Below are 22,305 nucleotides of genomic sequence, written 5' to 3'. Positions count from 1 at the left end.
TCTGACCCACCCTATTCTAAAAGTTGAGGATGTGCTACCCAGAGAGCCAGTGGTTGGAAAGTTGCAGCTTGGACTACTGCCATGCGCTGTACGTGGGGCTACCTTTGAAGGTGACCTGGAAACTGCAATTAATCCAGAATGCAGCAGCTAGACTGGTGACTGGGAGTGGCCGCTGGGACCACATAACACCAGTCCTGAGAGATCTGCATTGGCTCCCAGTACATTTCTGAGCACAATTCAAAGTGTTGGTGCTGACCTAAACGGCCTCAAAGGCCCAGTATACCTGAAGGAGCATCTCCACACCCATCATTCAGCCCGGACACGGAGATCCAGCTCCGAGAGTCTTCTGGCGGTTCCCTCATTGCGAGAAGTGAGGTTACAGGGAACCAGGCAGAGGGCATTCTCAGTAGTGGCGACCGCCCTGTTGAACACCCTCCCTTCAGATGTGAAGGAAATAAGCAGCTATTTTCTCTTTCAAAGACATCCGAAGGCATGTTGAAGCTCCCTGGGCCTCAAGTCTCTCAGCTTAACCTACCCCACAGGGTTGTTGTGAGGCTAAAATGGGGAGAACCACCTTATACTCCAGGGAGGACAGGTGGGAAATAAATGTAATAATACACACATAATTTATTTTTAAAATAGTTCAGTGCACTTTGAGTCCAAGTAACTGGGTTCAAATCCCTGCTCAGTCGTGAAGTTTACTGGGTGACCTTGGGCCAGCCTCTGTGCGTGTCACTCACTCTAGCCTACCTCACAGGGTTGTTGTAAAGGGAGTGCCACTACTACTTTTTAAAAACAAAAAAACAAACCAGCCATATTTCTCTCCTCTGACAGATGAAGCTTTTCCCTGTACGGGAAGAAAGAAGTGATGGGAACATTTCAGCTGGTAAATTTCCTGCTGGTAAATATAACAGCGCGAGTTTTTTTGCGGCCAAATTTAATTCTGATTCAAAGGCACAGCACTAATTTGTTTCTAGGTCACAACCCCTTTTTGTTTCCCCTCTTCATCTGAAGCATTAGAAGAGGAGGCAATTGGGCTTAATTCCATTTCCCAGTCTCTAATGTTTTCAGCGTTGGATCATTATCTACATACATTTCAATAAGGGAATGCCAAGCCTTAACCACAACAACCCCACATCTCAGAGCCACAGGAAGCCATAAAACGGGCTCAAATTTCAAGCATTGGAAAGCTGGTCAGGCTGGCGCTGCAGTTGTGGTTTTTCCACACACAAAAATACACATAATCATCTGAGAGAGACAGTGTGGTGTAGTGGCTAGAGTTCAAATCCCCATTTGGCTACGGAGCTCAGTGGGTGAGAGCTTGGGGGCCCATCACTGCCTCTCAGCCTCCTTGCAAGATCGTTGTGGGGATTAAATGGGCAGCGGGAAAACCATGAGCTCCTTGGAGGCTAAAAAGGGGGGGGGGTTAGTTAGAAATGCTAAAAAAAGCAGAGACATCACTTTGCCAACAAAGGTCCATAGAGTTAAAGCTATGGTTTTCCCAGTAGTGATGTATGGAAGTGAGAGCTGGACCATCAAGAAGGCTGATCTTCTGATCTAGAGAGCCAGTGTGGTGTAGTGGTTAAGAGCGGTAGATTCGTAATCTGGGGAACCGGGTTCGCTTCCCCGCTCCTCCACATGCAGCTGCTGGGTGACCTTGGGCCAGTCACACTTCTCTGAAGTCTCTCAGCCCCACTCACCTCACAGAGTGTTTGTTGTGGGGCAGGAAGGGAAAGGAGAATGTTAGCCGCTTTGAGACTCCTTAAAAGGGAGTGAAAGGCGGGATATCAAATCCAAACTCCTCCTCTTGTTCTGATCGCCGGAGAATGGATGCTTTTGAGTTCTGGTGCTGGAAGAGACTCTTGAGAGTCCCATGGACTGCAAGAAGATCAGAGCTATCCATTCTGAAGGAAATCAGCCCTGAGTGCTCACTGGAAGGACAGATCCTGAAGCTGAGGCTCCAATACTCTGGCCACCTCATGAGAAGAGAAGACTCCCTGGAAAAGACCCTGATGTTGGGAAAGATGGAGGGCACAAGGAGAAGGGGACGACAGAGGACGAGATGATTGGACGGTGTTCTCGAAGCTACCAGCATGAGTTTGACCAAGCTGCGGGAGGCAGTGGAAGACAGGAGTGCCTGGCGTGCTCTGGTCCAGGGGGTCATGAAGAGTCGGACACGACTAAACAACTAAACAACAAGTTAGAAATGAAATAAATGAATAAATCATGAATGAGGCGGGGGGGAGGGAAAGGAAGGTGACATCACTATACTGGAATCCAATGGGCTGCCAACAGCATCATGTGGGCAAAAGGGACACGTAAACAAGACCTGGCAGTTCCAGAGAAGAGGGCTAGAGTGAAAGCAGATGATCTGTCCCCAACAAGATGGAGCATGGCTCGTGGCTCGGTGGAAAAAACCATCTGCTTTGCATGCAGATGGTCACAGGTTCAAATCCCCGGTGTCACGGTCCGGTTCATGGGCAATCGAAGTCCCGGCAGGGGACGTCAGGACCGGGGGCAAGATGGCGGGGTGGGAGCAGGAACGGGGGTCCAGAAGCCAGGTTTCAGGAAGCCAAGGGTTCGAGGTTCAGGAAGCAAGCAGTCACGCAGTCAGGGGTCCGAGGGTCAAGAAGCAAGGAGTCATAAAGTCAGGGGTCCAAGGGTCAAGAAGCAAGGAGTCACGAAGTCAGGGGTCCGAGGATCAAGAAGCAAGGAGTCACGAGGAGCCACAAAGTCAGGGGTCCGAGGATCAAGAAGCAAGGAGTCACATAGTCAGGGGTCCGAGGATCAAGAAGCAAGGAGTTGCGAGGAGCCACGAAGTCAGGGGTCCGAGGGTCAGGATGCAAGGAGTCAAGAAGTCAAGGATCCGAGGATCAGGAAGCAAGAAGCCAAACAGAACAAGGCAGGAAGCGTGTTGCTGTGGCAAAGAGCCAAAGGGAACTGCTGACATTATATCCCTTCCCGGCTCTTGCCACCAGGTGCTGTGAGTTACCAATCAGCCTCACCTGTGGGGCTTGCCTCTTCAGAACAAACTTAGGAAGGCCCCAGTCCTGCAAAGTCCTATTGCTCCCAGGGCCTGGCTCCTGCACACACTCCTGACACCTGGTGTCTCCAGGTAGGACTGGAAGAGAACACCTGGCAGGGGCGTGCGGAGGGGGCAGATTGCCCCGGGTGCCACTCTGGGGGGGGGTGACAAGATGGCCCCTGCGTCCCCCCAGCTGTAGAGCGGGCGAGGGCGCGCAGTCAGTATGGGCGCTGCTCGCACAACAACCATATGGGCTGCCACGCATGCATCAGCAGGTGGTTCGCCCCGCACCTCGGTGTCCCACCCTGGGTGCCGGATAGGGTTCCTCCAGCACTGACACCTGGATGAGACCCTAGCGAGATGCTGCCTGGAGAGCAGGATGTGGCCATAGGTCTGACTCCGTAGAAGACAGCTTGCTTCTGCCCTCCATGCCTAAGTGTTCAGGCACCCAGATGGAAAGAAGACAATGTCCTAACCAGAGATGAATGATTGATGAAGATGATGGACTGTGCCGAAATGGCGAAAATGACCAGGAAAATCAGAACCCAGGAAGTGAGAAACTTTAATAAGGAATGGGGGGGGGGAAATTACAATTAAAACTTTGGCAGGATTTGGGTAATGCGTGTAATGTATTAAAAACTTAAGGTAAAAATGGACTATTTTAAGAAAGATGGAGAAAATATATGATGCAGTAGAAAAAGCTTGATAATAGAATCAGGGAGGGGTGGAGGGAAGTCTAAGGATTCAGGGGATCCTAAATGTTGATAATTATGATTAATGTTTGAATTCAAATGTATAGTGTAAAATTTAATAAAAAAGCTTTAGGAAAAAAGGCACCATGGGGAAATACAGAAGATGGAGCCTGCAGACCTGAAACTGGGCACCGAGCACGAGGCAGCAATTAGAGGGAAGGCTGAAAATCAGATATTATGTTTGCAAATGGCTTAGGAAACCTCTTCATTGTGGGAGACCAAACCGTTATATATGGTCTCACTGCCAGTCTTCAGCTTAATCCTGGGATTCTGCTCTTTGGGGCTAAACAAAATAAAAAAATTCCTTCCAGTAGCACCTTAAAGACCAACTAAGTTAGTTCTTGGTATGAGCTTTCGTGTGCATGCACACTTCTTCAGATACACTTCTCGTACCATCATAGAACTGTCGAGTTAGAAAGGACCATATGGATCATCTAGTCTGACCCCTGCAATGCAGGAATCTTTTGCCCGATACGGGACTCGAACCCAAGACCCTAAGATTAAGAGTCTCACGTTCTACTGGCTGAGCTCTCCCTCTAGTCTAGTTCAACTTCAGCCTTCTCCCTCAACAAGAGTAGAATAGGCCTGTTTATGTCCCAGCCAGCAACCAATCCGATTCCCCCTCCTTCAAGTCACTTTTCCCGTCCAATGAGCAACCAAGAATTTCAACTCAGGAGCCAATCAGAAGTGTGATTTTACAGTCCTCAGTCCCAGCACAGGGAAAGTGGCGTACAAATTCGCCTGTTAGGAGAAAGGTGTACTCAAATGCAGACACATTTTCACAAGGAATTGAACAAATAATGCGGAGATCCGAACCCGAGACTGGAGAAATGAGAAAGCAGAATTGGCAGATTTGCCCATCCTGGGGCTCCCTGCCTCTATGGGCAAACTCTGCTGGTTAAAAAAATGCAGCTGTCCGTCAGAATCAGTAACCACACTGGATTTAAATGAATAACTTAAGTGTAAAGTGAAAATTCCCTCTTTTGTATTCAAGCTGTACCCTCTGCCTGACTCACAAAGCCTTTGCAATCTTTCAACTTGTCTCGCTTATTGATCTTACACTTTTGAATTATCCTAATTGCCCTCTTTATTTACTTAAGACCAATTAAAGTTGTAATGTAAACTTTCCTTTCTTTTCCTTATTGTCCCTCCTGTAATAAGCTATTGTACCACTTTGCCTGGGCTCTGTTCTATTTACGTACACTGAAACAGCAATGAGCTTCTTTTCATTTTTTAAAAATAAACCCACAGGTCTGGTTTTCAACTGATAAAATTCAGAGAGTCTGGCTCCTGGGGGGGGCGGGGGGCAAAACCACACCATACATTTGAATTATATTCAACACACATTTAAGGTGTATGACTTCCCTCAAAGCATCCTGGGAACTGTAGATCGTTAAATATCCTGGGGAAAATGGTAGCCCTGTTGAGGGGTAAACCGCAAGTCCCAGGATTCTTGGGTGTGTGGGTGTGTGCGTGCGCTATAAATATGGAGTTGACCATGGGTAGGCAACTAAGGCCTGGGGGCCGGATCCGGCCCAATTGCCTTCTAAATCTGACCCGCGGATGGTCCGGGAATCAGTGTATTTTTACATGAGTAGAAATTGTGCTTTTATTTAAAATGCATCTCTGGGTTTTTTATGGGGCATAGGAATTCGTTCTTTTCCCCCTCAAAATATAGTTCAGCCCCACACAAGGTCTGAGGGACAGTGGACCGGCCCCCTGTTGAAAATGTTTGCTGACCCCCGGAATTGACCTTTGTTATCCCTTTGAGGAAGAGCCTGAGCATGTGCAGTTGTTGTTGTTGTTTAGTCGTGTCCGACTCTGACCTCCTGGACCAGAGCACGCCAGGCACTCCTGTCTTCCACTGCCTCCCGCAGTTTGGTCAGACTCATGCTGGTAGCTTCAAGAACACTGTCCAACCATCTCGTCCTCTGTCATCCCCTTCTCCTTGTGCCCTCCATCTTTCCCAACATCAGGGTCTTCTCCAGGGAGTCTTCTCTTCTCATGAGGTGGCCAAAGTATTGGAGCCTCAGCTTCAGGATCTGTCCTTCCAGTGAACACTCAGGGCTGATTTCCTTCAGAATGGAGAGGTTTGATCTTCTTGCAGTCCATGGGACTCTCAAGAGTCTCCTCCAGCACCAGAATTCAAAAGCATCAATTCTTCGGTGATCAGCCTTCTTTATGGTCCAGCTGTTTACCTAAATATTCGACACTGCCTAGGTCATCAATCAGATTCTCTGGTTTCTGAGTCAATGTGGAGTGAGCTAGCTTTCCCCCCCTCCCCTTTCGTTATTCATAGCTTCCATCTGTCATTGTGATTCATGCAAATTCTTTCCCAGCTTCCTCACAGGCCTTTTCCAAAGGCTCCCTTGACCCTTGCTGTTGGGGTTTCCCCTCCTCTTTATGTATCGATGGGGTTATAGTGAATTTACTGCCTCTGCTGCCTGGAGTGCCAGAGGTCACAAGCCAAGTGGATTATGAAACATTTCTTAAAAGGAAGTTATTCCCAAGATTCATTCCAATTAATCCTAGGAGAGTCCCCATTCTAGCTGCAGTTTTCTTCAAAATCTCTGACACAGGTTTTTTATATACGAGAGAGAGGAGGGGGGAGAAAGAGGGAGAGAGGTCTTCTGGGATCATCTTTGCTGAGAAATGATGCTTTCTTTGATGGGTGGGTGAATCAGCCGAAGAGCGTGGGAGATCTACTCCTCACCATGGAGGGGAGTACATCGTGGCTGCATTCTCAGATTCTGGAAGGGCTTGATACATGGCTGGTAGACGGCCCTTGTCTTCTGCTTTGCTGCCAGGAAAAAAGGCATATTTCCCACGGTGCCCAGTTAGACCACTTGCAGAAATCCAGAAGTAGGCTTCAATACACCACTCAGCCTTCTTTGAACAATTTACCTGCTTCCTTGCTTCCTTGTTGTTCCATCATCACATCACCGCCCATTGGTGGCCACATGAACTGCAGCATGACAATAGCATTCCAATTTTCTTATATAGTAATGTATATAATATAATATAATATAATATAATATAATATAATATAATATAATAGTGATGTGATGTGATGTAATGAGGGTGAAAGAGGAGAGTGCAAAATATGGTCTGAAGCTCAACATAAAAAAAAACCACTAAGATATTGGCCCCTGGTCTCATCACCTCCTGGCAAATAGAAGGGGAAGAAATGGAGGCAGTGAGAGATTTTACTTTCTTGGGCTCCATGATCACTGCAGATAGTGACAGCAGTCACAAAATTAAAAGACGCCTGCTTCTTGGGAGAAAAGTGCCAACAAACCTAGACAGCATCTTAAAAAGCAGAGACATCACCTTGCCAACAAAGGTCCGTATAGTTCAAGCTATGGTTTTCCCAGTAGTGATGTATGGAAGTGAGAGCTGGACCACAAAGAAGGCTGATCGCCAAAGAATTGATGCTTTTGAATTCTGGTGCTGGAGGAGACTCTTGAGAGTCCCATGGACTGCAAGAAGATCAAACCTATCCATTCTGAAGGAAATCAGCCCTGAGTGCTCACTGGAAGGTCAGATCCTGAAGCTGAGGCTCCAAGACTTTGGCCACCTCATGAGAAGAGAAGACTCCCTGGAAAAGACCCTGATGTTGGGAAAGATGGAGGGCACAAGGAGAAGGGGACGACAGAGGACGAGATGGTGGGACAGTGTTCTTGAAACTACCAGCATGAGTTTGACCAAACTGCGGGAGGCAGTGGAAGACAGGAGTGCCTGGCGTGCTCTGGTCCAGGGGGTCACGAAGAGTCGGACACGACTAAATGACTAAACAGCAACTAATATTCTTGGAAGAAGCTTCACGCTCGTCTCCTTCTTCCAGCCCTCCTCTCTTACTGTACATACATACTGTACATTTAAAGCACATCCACACACACACACAAAATCCTGGGAACAGAGCTACATTTCCTTCATTCAACTTTGTGAGCTGAAATTTCTTAGATTTTCAGTTTACAGAATCACCAGCATGCATTGACTGGGTCACCCTTTCACTGGCATCATGTGACAGATGAGGACGTGATTTGTTCCTTTACATGCGCGCTGCCCAGTGCGTCAAAACACGGAGGGAGGAACAAGGCTCTTTTGATGGAAGACCGGGAGATCTCAAGAAGTTGTTCATGGCCTAGACGGAGCCAGCAGAGCAGTTACTGGCCTGATCATCAAGAAAAATGGCAAATTAGCAGAACTTAAATCAAGGCTTTTGGAATGGATTATAGACTAATTGAGAGAGCAGAGAGTTATTTGCTCATTGTGGCCGACAGAAGTTAAACATTATGGTTATACTAATGCAACTCCTTGCTGGGGAAGGAAAAAGTGAACATAAAGCAATGTTCAAAGGACAATCATTAGCCAATTTTGCTGATAAACCCTATTTTGCCTTTTGGGCGCCTAACGAAAAAACATGTTAGTGCACCAACACATGCAATAATGAGGTAGAGTGGTTAGTGAACCCAAACTCCTTCCTGGTGCCTTATCCAGATGTTTTGGATAACAGTTCTCAACACCCAATTAAGCACAACCAAAGAACACAAATCATGATAATTGCACTCCAAAGAATCAACTGGGATGGGGGCACCAGTTTGGGGAAAGGCTGAGTTATAAAGGGCTTAAGAAGGAGCAGGAAAACCCACGGATGGGATGAGTGCCTGACCACAGAGCCTAGGACTTGCTGATCAGAAGGTCTGTGGTTCGAATCCCCACGACGGGGTGAGCTCCCATTGCTCGGTCCCTGCTCCTGCCAACCTAGCAGTTCGAAAGCACGTCCAAGTGCAAGTAGATAAAGAGGTACTGCTCCGGCGGGAAGGTAAACGGCGTTTCCATGCACTGCTCTGGTTTGCCAGAAGCAGCTTAGTCATGCTTGCCACATGACCCGGAAGCTGTACACCGGCTCCCTTGGCCAGTAAAGCGAGATGAGTGCCGCAACCCCAGAGTCGGCCACGACTGGACCTAATGGTCAGGGGTCCCTTTACCTTTAAGAAGGTGCAGGAAAACCCACTGATGGGATGAGTGTGTGACAGCATCGCTGTTGACAAATCGGCCTCTTCTTAAAAGCCCCCAATGTTTTGGCAATGGCTTCTCAGCAGTACAATCTTACGTTTCTCCCACCGAGGCCAGGGGTGGAAATCCATCTCCCGCTTCAAACCGCGTCAGCCACGAAAACGCAACAGATTTAAAAATTGGGGAGAGGGGCTGCTCACTCTATCTAAGGAACTGCGCCATTTCCCTAACTCTCCCCCAAAAAACATGTGTGCGATTGATTAAGCTCTGAAACCCGGCCGTGGGCTTCCGGGAACGCCTGCCTTCTGTCCTCCCACGTTTGATGGAAAGGCTGCTAAGATAACCGTTCTGTCTTGCTGTTGTTCTGCAGAAAAGTGAGATAACCGACAAACACCCACCCCGTGAGGACATTTTGGCTCTTGTGGACTTGATGCCCTGAGAGCGTGGTTTGTGGAAACAGGAAAGAGGCGTGGAAATAATCCGTTCAACATTTATTGGAAAGGAAAAACAAAGAAGGAGGTGGGAAGTAGAATTCTCCTCTAATAATAATAATAATAATAATAATAATAATAATAATAATATCTTTATTGTCATTGCCCCCTCTCGGGGACAACGAAATTACTCGGCTGCTCCATCCACCCAGGTAGGGCACTCCACACAAAATCAAAACAACTATAAAAACACTAATTAAAACAATACAGTATAATACAGCAAGGAAGATTAGATGACTTTCAAAGTCCAGGCTTCCCATTTAGGGACCCTGGGGGCGATTCCTTGAAAGGAAGGAGATCATAGAACCATAGAATTGCAGAGTGGGAAGGGATCCCCAGGGATCATCTAGTTCAACCCCTGTTGGGGTCACTTCCTCCCTCCCAGCCCCTGGGGTTATCAACCTTCTTGGGACTGTGGGCACATCGGCCTACCAGACAAACTGTCATGGGTTTATTTGTTTATCATTGGGATCAGGAAACAACACAGCCCAGACAAGCTTATTTTTGACAGCAATGAGGACTAATAACTTGCTTTTTTAAAAAAAAAAAGCTAAGACACGTTTTCTCTACAGAATACACACAGTCCTGTTTTGTTTGTTTTTTTGCTGGATGGAGATAGGACCAGGGTAGAAATGCAGATTGGAAAGGGGGTCAGGGTGTACCATGAACATACAAGAGGAGGGTCCGCCCACCACCACCCTGGTCTGGAGGAGTCTGCCATTTGTCTCCCCCGTCCAATCCGCTTCCAGGCTCACAGCACGATGCAAAAGAGCCGTTTCTCACGGAAGGGGTTCTCCGCAGATGGCACCGGGGTCACCAGAGGGTCCTCCTTGGCGTGGGCTTCGCAGTGGGCCAGGAGGTCGGCCGCTGCCTTGGACACCTGTCACAGAGGGAAAGAGAGAGAGAGTCAGCACTAGTGAGCATGTCATTCATTCATATATATATATATATATATATATATATATATGCTTTCGTAGATTTTCACGGGTGTCTTCCCGTGTAAAAGTTGGAACAGAATATATATACTGCATATATATATATATATATATATATATATATATATATATATATATATATATATATATATATATGCAGGTTTTGGTGTCCTCGGGTGTCTTCCCGTGTAAAAGTTGGGGTGTCTAGGCGACGTTTCGACGAGGTCTCACTCGTCATCTTCAGGCTGGTGCTTTCGGCTTCTTGTTACTGGAACAGAGCAGGATCTCAGTGTTTGAGTTCCTATAAATACTGTTGAGGGGGTGTGGTGTATAGCCTCCAATGTTCTGGGCAGAGAGGAAGTTCCCAGGCTAGTGTGCCTTTTCTTCTTTTGTTCCTTAATTACTTGAGGGATATCTTGAGTGATTTCTTGAGTGATATCCTGAGTACCACTTAGGTGGGTCATTAGGTGTGGATTAGTTGCTAAAGTCTTTGTGTCTTGACCTCTTGAACTTTGTGAAGAGTTTTTCTGAGAAGATGGCTGTACTGCATGGCTGTACTCAGAAAAACTCTTCACAAAGTTCAAGAGGTCAAGACACAAAGACTTTAGCAACTAATCCACACCTAATGACCCACCTAAGTGGTACTCAGGATATCACTCAAGAAATCACTCAAGATATCCCTCAAGTAATTAAGGAACAAAAGAAGAAAAGGCACACTAGCCTGGGAACTTCCTCTCTGCCCAGAACATTGGAGGCTATACACCACACCCCCTCAACAGTATTTATAGGAACTCAAACACTGAGATCCTGCTCTGTTCCAGTAACAAGAAGCCGAAAGCACCAGCCTGAAGATGACGAGTGAGACCTCGTCGAAACGTCGCCTAGACACCCCAACTTTTACACGGGAAGACACCCGAGGACACCAAAACCTGCATTCCTGTACCCGTGAAAATCTACGAAAGCAAATATATATATATATATATATGTATATATATATAATTTTATTAGTTTTTTAACATATCACTTTCAACAGTAATTAAACATACTTTTACATCTTATTCCATTTTTTTGACTTCCATCAGTCCTGTCTGAAAATTTGCCAATCTAATCTCTTAGTACAGTGGTACCTCAGGTTACATACACTTCAGGTTACATACTGTCAGAGCCACCCGTTGGTCCCAGCTCACAAGAGACCCAAGTCCAATCCAGTTTATTTACAAAAGTCTTTATTGAAGATCATTGCTCCTTTTACATTCCATCTCCGTGGCTCCACGTCTGTAACATTAGACCGCTGAAGTCCCCTCTGAATCCGTACCGCCCCTACACCAGTTTAAGAGGCTTGTGCTGGACCACCTCTTCCTCTCCTTCCTTTTCCGCAGGGTCTTTCTGCCCCCCTGGGTTCCCCCCCCGCCGGGACTCGCCCGAGGCTGAATCCTCTGACGCCTCTGCCCCCCTCCTTCGCGCTTTGGGGCCGGGCTCCTCCCCAGGGCTCTCCTCACTTCTGCGCGCCTCCACATTTGAACTTGGCGCGCGTACGTTGCTTCTGACCTTTCTCTCGACCGCTACACTGCTCCCGGTGCTACTCTCCGCCCCTTCTGGCAGAGCGTCCTGCTCCGATCTCCTCCCCCTGTCTCCTTCTTGCTCTGCTCCCTCTGACACACTGGTAACTCCACCCCCTTCACTCCGTTCCGGCTGAGAAGCCGGCTCCGGTGTCCAACTCCCACTGGGGGTTCTCCCTTCGCTCCCCTGCTCCTGCCTGCTTCCCCCTTGGCCTCCCCTTGGTCTGACCAGGGGGGCCCCCTTTTGGGAGTCCTCTGACTCACTGGACAGACTCATGGACGACCTTTGGTCATCGTCATCCTCCTCCTCATCTCTCTGGGATTCTTCCCCCTCGCCCTCTGTCTCCTCCCCCATCTGCTCTTCTCTCCCTGAAACCCTGACACATACGCTTCAGGATACAGACTCCGCTAACCCAGAAATATTACCTTGGGTTAAGAACTTTGCTTCAGGATGAGAACAGAAATCATGCTCCGGTGATGCAGCGGCAGCAGGAGGCCCCATTAGCTAAAGTGGTGCTTCAGGTTAAGAACAGTTTCAGGTTAAGTACACACCTCCGGAATGAATTAAGTACTTAACCCGAGGTACCACTGTATGCATTTCTTATTTTCCCTATTACATTTCAAACTCATAACCAATATCTCTATCTTTTCCTGCTTCGTAACACTTTGTATATTTCTCCTTACAAAACTTCTTGTAGTCCTACTAGCGTAATTTGCTGATTACAGTTGCTCTTCAAATAATTCCTAGACTTCTTCCAATCTTCTGTAAATCTCTGGTCCTGTGGGTTTCAAATCCTTCCTGTCATTTTGTCCAATTCTGCATAGTCCATTAACTTCTTCTGCCGTTCTTCTTTCATCGGAACTAGTGAGCACGCCTTTTCCAACACTTAAGCTAGACTACCGCAGGGCAGGCTGGGCTGCCCTTGGAGACTGGTTGCTTCACCACACAGAACCGAACACGGTGTTGTATACATGGAAGTGCACCTCTTGCAGTAGGCAAGGAGAGGAGATGGGGAAGCTCACCTTCATCCGGTCGATGTTCACTTCCAGTTTCAGCTGCTCCACCGTCTTCCGTGCCTCTGCAATCTTGGCCATGTTGTTAGACATTATCCCTCACCCGGCTGGAGTGGCTTTGTGGTCAGCAGATGGGCAGAGAGAGAGAGAAAGAGAAAGAGACAGGCAGACAGTAATATTCAGTGGAACCAACTGACCTCTGAGCCCTCTCCTCCTAGATTATGGATAATAATAAATAATAATAATAATAATTTATTATTTATACCCCACCCATCTGGCTGGGCTTCCCCAGCCACTCTGGGTGGCTTCCAACCAAATATTAAAATACAGTAATACATCAAACATTAAAAGCTTCCCTAAACAGGGCTGCCTTCAGATGTCTTCTAAAAGTTTGGTAGTTGTTCTTCTCTTTGACATCTGGTGGGAGGGCGTTTCACAGGGTGGGTGCCACTACCGAGAAGGCCCTCTGCCTGGTTCCCTGTAACTTGGCTTCTCGCAATGAGGGAGCCACCAGAAGGCCCTCGGTGCTGGACCTCAGTGTCCGGGTAGAACAATGGGGATGGAGACGCTCCTTCAGATATACTCGACCGAGGCCGTTTAGGGCTTTAAAGATCAACACCAACACTTTGAATTGTGCTTGGAAACGTACTGGGAGCCAATGTAGGTCTTTCAAGACCAGTGTTATGTGGTCTTGGTGGCCACTCCCAGTCACCAGTCTAGCTGCCACATTCTGGATTAGTTGTAGTTTCCGGGTCACCTTCAAAGGTAGCCCCACGTAGAGCGCATTGCAGTAGTCCAAGCGGGAGATAACCAGAGCATGCACTACTCTGCCAAGGCAGTCCGCAGGCAGGTAGGGTCTCAGCCTGCGTACCAGATGGAGCTGATAAACAGCTGCCCTGGACACGGAATTGACCTGTGCCTCCATGGACAGCTGTGAGTCCAAAATGACTCCCAGGCTGTGCACCTGGTCCTTCAGGGGCACAGTTACCCCATTCAGAACCGGGTCCTCCACACCCGCCAACCTCCTAGACCCCAAAAACAGTACATCTATCTTGTCAGGATTCAACCTCAATCTGTTGGCCGCCATCCATCCTCCAACTGCCTCCAGACACTCACACAGGACCTTCACCACCTTCACTGGTTCTGATTTGAAAGAGAGGTAGAGCTGGGTATCATCCGCATATTGATGGACACCCAGCCCAAACCCCCTGATGATCTCTCCCAGCGGCTGCATGTAGATGTTGAAAAGCATGGGGGAGAGGACAGAACCCTGAGGCACCCCACAAGTGAGAGCCCAGGGGTCTGAACACTCATCCCCCCCCACTTTCTGAACATGGCTCAGGAGGAAGGAGCGGAACCACTGTATGACAGTGCCCCCAGCTCCCAGCCCCTCTAGACGGTCCAGAAGGATGTTATGGTCGATGGTATCAAACGCCGCTGAGAGATCCAGCAGAACTAGGAAACAGCTAGTTCTAGATCCAGCGACGTTCACAGAAGCCGTAATTTCAGCAGAGCAAACCACAGCCATTATTGATCTCTCAGAATAAACCGTTGTGAACTTGGGGGGATCAGTCTGGATGATGCCCCAAGCCCCTTCCAATTATTGGGTTCCTGTACCTGATGAGGGCTGGAATCTAACAGAGCAGGATGCTGAACAAGTTTCTTTGCAAGACAATGACCATAGCTGGCTACTTAAGTACCCTTATCAACATCCCAAAAGAAGTAGGTTGCAAGATGGAAAACTGATTATGGCCTCCAGGTTAATGGGTGGGTCTTTCCTAGCTCCTAGGTAGGAGTTGTGTTTGAGAGCTGGGCTGGAAGCTGGAGACACAGAGTCATGCTTGCTCTGTGCCGGATCCAAAGTTGTCATTTTTGTTTTTTGTACCTAGACAGCATCTTAAAAAGTAGAGGACATCACCTTGCCAACAAAGGTCTGTATAGTAAAAGCTATGGTTTTCCCAGTAGTGATGTATGGAAGTGAAAGCTGGACCATAAAGAAGGCTGATTGCCGAAGAATAGATGCTTTTGAATTATGGTGCTGGAAGAGACTCTTGAGAGTCCCACGGACTGCAAGAAGATCAAACCTATCCATTCTGAAGGAAATCAGCCCTGAGTGCTCACTGGAAGGACAGCTCCTGAAGCTGAGGCTCCAATATTTGACAATCTCATGAGAAGAGAAGACTCCCTAGAAAAGACCGTGATGTTGGGAAAGATGGAGGGCACAAGGAGAAGGGGACGACAGAGGACCAGATGGTTGGACAGTGTTCTCGAAGCTACCAGCATGAGTTTGACCAAACTGTGGAGGCAGTGGAAGACAGGAGTGCCTGGCGTGCTCTGGTCTGTGGGGGTCACGAAGAGTCGGACACGACTAAACGACTAAACAACAACAATACATTTTTATTGATTTTTTGACATATCAGTTCCAAAAGTCATACAACATAACTTCTCATCTTATACAATATTTCCCAAAGTTGTCATTTTTGAGCTATTTTTATGGAAAATCGCAAAAAACACTGCCGACATGGGTTGCCATACGTCCAGATTTTCCCAGACATTTTTTCCAATTTCCGCCCAGAAACTGCAGCCTACTGCAGTATTCTGGATATGTCTTAGAAAATTCTGGGCGTATGAGAACACTAATATATGGAGGGATCTTTTTGTGTGTGCGCGAGAGATTCTTTTTGCAAATGCGACACTAGAAGAGATGCAAGTTAAGCAGAGATGCAAGTTAAGCGCTGGTTAATTATTGTGCAGCTTTTAGAAACAAAATAAAATCACAAGTGAGACTGCATTTTAGGTTGTTAAGATGAGAAACTCAGAGAGGGCAAAGAAATCGACAGATTTCTCTCTCCCTACTAGTCAGGGCTGATGAGAGCCACAGCCTTATAACATCTGCAGAGAGGCAGGTCTCCCCAGCCCGCTATAGGCAAAACACCTTGAATAGCACAGGATTGCTAAATCTTACTAAATTAAGTCCTTGGTGAGTTACACCATGTAGATAATGCAGCTCTGAGCATTTGCTTTCTAAAAGCTGATCCCTCTGGGAGCGAAGGCGTTTTTCAGTTAATGAGCCAGAATCAATAGCGGGATCTTCAATGACTGCCATTTAACTACTCATGCCGGTAGGGGGCAAGGTGCTGTTTCGAAAGCAGAACCAACACAAATCCCTTGTCCAGAGAGCCTGCCCATCTATGCCCCAAATTTATAAATACTTTTGGTGAGCAGTCACAGAGTAGCATTTGGGGTTGTTGTGCTGGGACTTTTCCATTTAATGAAAAGATTGTGTGTGTGTTTCTGGTAAAGGTAAAGGGAGCCCTGACCATTAGGTCCAGTCGTGACCAACTCTGGGGTTGTGGCGCTCATCTCGCTTTATTGGCCAAGGGAGCCGGCGTACAGCTTCCGGGTCATGTGGCCAGCATGACTAAGCCACTTCTGACGAACCAGAGCAGCGCACGGAAACGCCGTTTACCTTCCTGGCGGAGCGGTCCCTATTTATCTACTTGCACTTTGACGTGCTTTTGAACTGCTAGGTTGGCAGGAGCAGGGACCAAGCAACGGGAGCTCACCCCGTGGCGGGGATTTGAACCGCCGAACTTCTGATCAGCAAGTCCTAGGCTCTGTGGTTTAACCCACAGCGCCACCCGTGTCCCGTGTTTCTGGTTGCCTCAAAAAGGATACTGTGGAGTTGGAAACGGTTCAGAAATGGACAAAGAAATGAAGAAAGGTTGCAGTTTGTGGGGATTTTTAAGAGGAAAGGTGAGTTCAAGGTGACATGATAGAAGATTGTAGAATTATGCATGCATGGAAAAAGCAGAGAAAAGCTTTCCTCTCTCATAAACATTAGAAGTCGTGGACATCGAAGGAAGCTGAATGGAGATTCACGACAGATAAAAGGAAGGCCTTCATGCATGATGATAATAATATACCAACGAAAGAAGAATGGCAGACAAAATTAATGGACTACGCAGAATTGGATAGTGATGTATGGAAGTGAGAGCTGGATCATAAAGAAGGCTGATCGCCGAAGAATTGATGCTTTTGAATTATGGTGCTGGAGGAGACTCTTGAGAGTCCCATGGACTGCAAGAAGATCAGACCTCTCCATTCTGAAGGAAATCAGCCCTGAGTGCTCACTGGAAGGACAGATCCTGAAGCTGAGGCTCCAATACTTTGGCCACCTCATGAGAAGAGAAGACTCCCTGGAAAAGACCCTGATGTTGGGAAAGATGGAGGGCACAAGGAGAAGGGGACGACAGAGGACGAGATGGTTGGACAGTGTTCTCGAAGCGACCAGCATGAGTTTGACCAAACTGCGGGAGGCAGTGGAAGACAGGAGTGCCTGGCGTGCTCTGGTCCAGGGGGTCACGAAGAGTTGGACACTACTAAACGACTAAACAACAATTATTATTACAGTGGTACCTCGGGTTAAGTATTTAATTCGTTCTGGAGGTCCGTTCTTAACCTGAAACTGTTCTTAACCTGAAGCACCACTTTAGCTATTGGGGCCTCCTGCTGCCGCTGTGCCGCCGGAGCACGAATTCTGTTCTCATCCTGAAGCAAAGTTCTTAACCTGAAGCACTATTTCTGGGTTAGCGGAGTGTGTAACCTGAAGCGTCTGTAACCTGAAGCGTATGTAACCTGAGGTACCACTGTATTATGGATGCTGCTTGCAGGATCTGTGAGATGGAGATGCTGGATGAATTTCGTTCAAATGCCTTAATTAACAACGCTGCAACAACAATGGTGTCCACGCCGTCTGGCTCTGCCAGGTCCACCCCGCCCTGGGAGTTTAATAGTTCAATAAATGAAACAGACCGAAAGAGAGAGGTGCGAGTAGATGAAGGGGAAGCTGAACAGCTGGGCGTGACTGAGGAACAGCAGGAAGCCAGGGAGCCTGAGCCATGATCCAATAGAAAAGGGAATTAGCTACACGGCAGGAGCAGCAAGAGGGTCGTGGGGGGCAAATGCAACTCATTAGTCCCCTTCCTTGCACCTCCATGCGCTCCTGACCCCTCACATCAGCCATGCTCAAAGCCCTCGGCTAATTGAGAAGCCCCCTGCAAGGGAGAAGGGAAGGTTTGGCCACATGGAGATGATAAAAGTATGTGGGAACCCGGGGGGGGGGGCTCCATTGTGTGCAGGGAAAGGGCAACTGGGGAGGGACAGAATCGGTATTTAATACCAGGATCCACTACTGAGACCCCTCCCTGCCCGCAGACTGTCTCGCCAGAGTGGTGCATGCTCTAGTTATCTCCCGCTTGGACTACTGCAATGTGCTCTATGTGGGGCTACCTTTGAAGGTGACCCGGAAACTACAGTTAATCCAGAATGCGGCAGCTAGATTGGGGACTGGGAGCGACCGCTGAGACCATATAACACCCGTCTTGAGAGATCTGCATTGGCTCCCAGTACATTTCCGAGCACAATTCAAAGTGTTGGTGCTGAGCTTTAAAGCCCTCAGTCCTGTATACCTGAAGGAGCATCTCCACCCCCATTGTTCAGCCCGGACACGGAGATCCAGCGCCGAGGGCCTTCTGGCGGTTCCCTCATTGCGAGAAGTGAGGTTACAGGGAACCAGACAGAGAGCCCTCTCAGTAGTGGCACCCGAGCTGTGGATGTGAAGGAAATAAGCAGCTATCTTATCTTTAAGAGACATCTGAAGGCAGTCCTGTTTAGGGAAGTTTTTAATATTTACAGGGGTACCTCGGGTTACATATGCTTCAGGTTGCATACGCTTCAGGTTACAGACTCCACTAACCAAGAAATAGTACCTTGGGTTAAGAACTTTGCTTCAGGATGAGAACAGAATTCGTGCTCCGGTGGCACGGCAGCAGCAGGAGGCCCCATTAGCTAAAGTGGTGCTTCAGGTTAAGAACAGTTTCAGGTTAAAAGCGGACCTCCAGAATGAATTAAGTACTTAACCCGAGGTACCACTGTAATGCTGTATTGTTTTTAACACTCGATTGGAAGCCCCCCAGAGTGGCTGGGGAAACTCAGCCAGATGGGCGAGGTATAAATAATAAATTATTATTATTATTATTATTATTATTATTATTATTATTATTATCATCATCTACCTCTGAAGTATAGAAAAAGCCAGGTGTGCCTCTGAGCATGGGCAGAGCCATTCCGCTGCCCACCAAGCAACTCACGCCATGATTCAAACCAGCCGGCGTACATAACCCGGGACAGAGTTGAAGAATGTGGCTCCCACACAGCCCAGCAAATTTTCTGGGGTGGTTTGCAGTCATGAGGAGTGGGGAATTCGGGATTTGCGGGCATAAGGTGAGGGATGGGTTTGAGCCAAGTTGGTTTTCCAGTGGTCTGCTGCAGAGCAGCCGAATCACTAAGAAAGGGGGCCTCTGAGCATGTGCAGAGTGCACCTGTGAATGCAAAGGACAGCTTACATGGGGAGGCCACGGGTGTCTCGGCCTGGTGCCCTCCAGATTATTTAGACTACAGCTGTTGGCTGTAGGTTGGAGAAGGCTGTGATTCTTCACCTGCTTTTCCCCCCTCCCTGTGGAGGCACCAACTCACTGCAGTGCCCGCCCATGCCAGCTGTGCCCAAGGCCCTTTTGAGCTTGACAGCTGCTGCCGAGGGAGAAAGGAGGTCCCTCATCTTAGATCTACACAGGTAAATATCAAGGAGGGGAATGAGCTCTTGTAAGGCAAGAAGGTGGACCCAGACAACGTCTCTCTCCCCATCGTATCTCACGACCATGGTTAAACCACTTGGATTTTTTAAAAAAGACACGGACTAGCAGATCCAGTTCACAGGCAGAGTGCACAATATTGCGACAGGTATAATTGGCAAGCAATTTCCTGGATTCGGGTGCAAAATTCAGTGGGGAAAATCCATACCGTGGCTCCTAAGAAAGGGGATCTTATTCTATGTACCAAGCCAGACCATTAGTCCATCTAGATCAATAGTGTTCACACTGACTGGCAGCATCTCTCTGGGGGTTCAGGAAGAGGTCTTTTCCTAGCCCTACATGCTGTCGGGGATCGAACCTGAGAACGTCTACCTGCAAGGCAGATTGCTCTGCCGCTGAGCCCTTCCACCTTGAGGGCATCGCACTCTCCTGGCCTCAGTTCTACCACCTGTTAAATGGGCGCAATAGTGACTTAAATGGACGTTTTGCCTTTTAAAAGGGATCTCTATTAAGAGTAAAATCACAGCAAGGGAGCATCGGTTAAATAGTTATAGCTAGCTGTTTGTGGTTCATTGCCCCTCTGCCTTATAAGAAAGCAAAAAGGCCCAAGAGATTCAAAAAGGAATCTAGCTCATGAAAAAGCCAACTTTTCAAACCCACATGGATGAACAAAGCCTGAGATATTTTGTTTTAATGCCGTTTGTATGGAGAAGGAAGCGCTCTCTCTTTGCAGCCATGAACAGTGCAGTCCTGTGCACGCCTACTCTGAAGTAAGCCCACTGAGTTCAACAGAAAATGTGTAGAGGATTGCAGCCTCACAGTGCATTCCCAACTGCATCTTGTTGAATTCAGTGGGGCTAGGGGCGCTTGGTGTGCAGTTATCAAGCATTGCTTGCATGCCATTTTGTATTTTGAATTCTGCCTTATATACAGTATTGCAAATCTTTTTATTTCCTGCCAATCCACACTACCCTTGCATAATCTGATTCCCTGCAAAAGAGAGAGAGAGGACGCGCATGGGGAAGCACTGTGATTTTAAAATTTGGTTCTGGCAGGGAATTTCAACTTGAAAAGTGAAATAAAAGGTTAGATTAGACAGGGAAGATCTGCCAAGAAGACCTAACTTGGAAAGCCAGATGCATTTGGGGGAGAAGCGAGGATTTAAAAAGTACCTCCTCAAAGGTGCAGGATCCACCTACCTTGGCCAGATCCAACGCCAAGTCAATCCTCACGCACTCGGAATCACTTCAGAGCAATAAGCCCAACCCAACCTTTTGCCTTGCCTCTCCCCAGCCTGGGACAGCTCTGGGTTCGAAAGAAGGCAAGCAAGGGAGAACCCTGGTTGTTACCTGTTGTCCACGTCCGTCCTTGCAGAGCAAAGTGGCTCCTCTCTGCTGTCTCTGGTCGGAATGAGCAGCTGCCGCCACCTGGGGCACCGGGAGCCGCAGGAAAGCAGGCAGGGAGGGGGAGAAGGGAGGGAGGCGCCTCCCAGCCCACCCCTGGGAGACACGGTTTCAGAAGAAGGCGGCTTGTAAGAAAGAGGGTGGAGGGAAAGCAGGCCCAAGCCCTTTGGAGACAACTGGCTTGGATTTCAGGTGTCTGAGGTCTGAAGAGCATCAGAAGATCCTGTTGGACCAAGCCAATGGTCCATTCAGTCCAGCATCCTGTTCTGGCAGCAGCCAGCCACATACCTGTGGAAAGCCTGCAAGCAGGATTGGAGCACAAGAGGAACTCTCCCTTCCTGGGGTTTCCAGCAACTGGTACCCAGAAGTGTTGGTGTTGTTGTTGTTTAGTCGTTTAGTCGTGTCCGACTCTTCGTGACCCCATGGACCAGAGCACGCCAGGCACTCCTGTCTTCCACTGCCTACCGCAGTTTGGTCAAAAGCAGCAAGAACACTATCCAACCATCTCGTCCTCTGTCGTCCCCTTCTCCTTGTGCCCTCCATCTTTCCCAACATCAGGGTCTTTTCCAGGGAGTCTTCTCTTCTCATGAGGTGGCCAAAGTATTGGAGCCTCTGCTTCAGGAGCTGTCCTTCCAGTGAGCACTCAGGGCTGATTTCCTTCAGAATGGAGAGGTTTGATCTGCTTGCAGTCCATGGGACTCTCAAGAGTCTCCTCCAGCACCAGAATTCAAAAGCATCAATTCTTCGGCGATCAAAGTGTTGGTGCTGACCTTTAAAGCCCTGAACGGCCTCGGTCCAGTATACCTGAAGGAGCGTCTCCACCCCCATCGTTCTGCCCGGACACTGAGGTCCAGCGCCGAGGGCCTTCTGGAGGTTCCCTCATTGCAAGAAGTGAGGTTACAGGGAATCAGGCAGAGGGCCTTCTCGGTGGTGGCGCCCGCCCTGTGGAATGACCTCCCACCAGATGTCAAGGAAATAAGCAGCTATCCTTTTATTTTCTCCTCCACATATCGAGTCACATTTATTATAAAGATTTTTTAAAACAATAAAAGACAGTCTGAATACAAGTTTCCTGGTATTCATTCCTGGTATATTGCACTCGAAAAGCAATGACAAACCTAGACAGCATCTTAAAAAGCAGAGACATCACCTTGCCAACAAAGGTCCGTATAGTTAAAGCTATGGTTTTCCCAGTAGTGATGTATGGAAGTGAGAGCTGGACCATAAAGAAGGCTGATTGCCAAAGAATGGATGCTTTTGAATTATGGTGCTGGAGGAGACTCTTGAGAGTCCCACGGACTGCAAGAAGATCAAACCTATCCATTCTGAAGGAAATCAGCCCTGAGTGCTCACTGGAAGGACAGATTGTGAAGCTGAGGCTCCAAGACTTTGGCCGCCTCATGAGAAGAGAAGACTCCCTGGAAAAGACCCTGGTGTTGGGAAAGATGGAGGGC

General features: G+C 48.1%; 2 protein-coding genes and 1 long non-coding RNA gene across 4 annotated transcripts in view; 1 reads left to right on the top strand and 2 right to left on the bottom strand.

The window, feature by feature from the left end:
• LOC309376262 overlaps positions 1-22,305 on the top strand; it is a 237,797-nt gene that overhangs the window by 44,718 nt on the left and 170,774 nt on the right. The window lies entirely within an intron of this gene.
• STRN4 (striatin 4) overlaps positions 2,166-22,305 on the bottom strand; it is a gene marked incomplete at its 5' end in the record, with an annotated part of 182,692 nt that continues 162,552 nt past the window's right edge. The window contains one exon of the mRNA XM_081922004.1: positions 2,166-2,188. Within this exon, the coding sequence (XP_081778130.1) occupies positions 2,181-2,188 (8 nt within the window). The 3' untranslated portion in view covers positions 2,166-2,180. The remainder of the gene's footprint in view (positions 2,189-22,305) is intronic.
• Positions 9,724-20,905, bottom strand: GNG8 (G protein subunit gamma 8). Of its 2 annotated transcripts, none has more exons than XM_081922497.1 (3): positions 20,798-20,905; positions 12,805-12,911; positions 9,724-10,167 (listed from the first exon to the last, which is right to left on the bottom strand). In XM_081922497.1, the coding sequence occupies exons 2-3, from the start codon at positions 12,886-12,888 to the stop codon at positions 10,039-10,041; spliced, it is 213 nt and encodes a 70-aa protein (XP_081778623.1). In that variant the 5' UTR covers positions 12,889-12,911; positions 20,798-20,905; the 3' UTR covers positions 9,724-10,038. The 2 variants fall into 2 exon arrangements, with proteins under 2 accessions (XP_081778623.1, XP_081778622.1); XM_081922496.1 differs by having other exon boundaries at positions 20,648-20,861.

The sequence above is a fragment of the Podarcis melisellensis genome (assembly GCF_964234715.1).
Source record: "Podarcis melisellensis genome assembly, chromosome: 8".
In the NCBI taxonomy this organism is placed as follows: domain Eukaryota; kingdom Metazoa; phylum Chordata; class Lepidosauria; order Squamata; family Lacertidae; genus Podarcis; species Podarcis melisellensis.
The sequence above is the reverse complement of the archived record's forward strand: the minus strand, read 5'-3'. Positions and strand labels throughout refer to the sequence as shown.

What these genes read in the sequence shown, in the direction of transcription:
- GNG8 (XM_081922497.1), bottom strand. Translation starts at nt 12,888, where the DNA reads ATGTCTAACAACATGGCCAAGATTGCAGAGGCACGGAAGACGGTGGAG. An exon ending in TGAACATCGACCGGATGAAG is followed by an intron (nt 10,168 to 12,804) that starts GTGAGCTTCCCC and finishes CCTCTGTGACAG; the next exon opens with GTGTCCAAGGCAGCGGCCGA.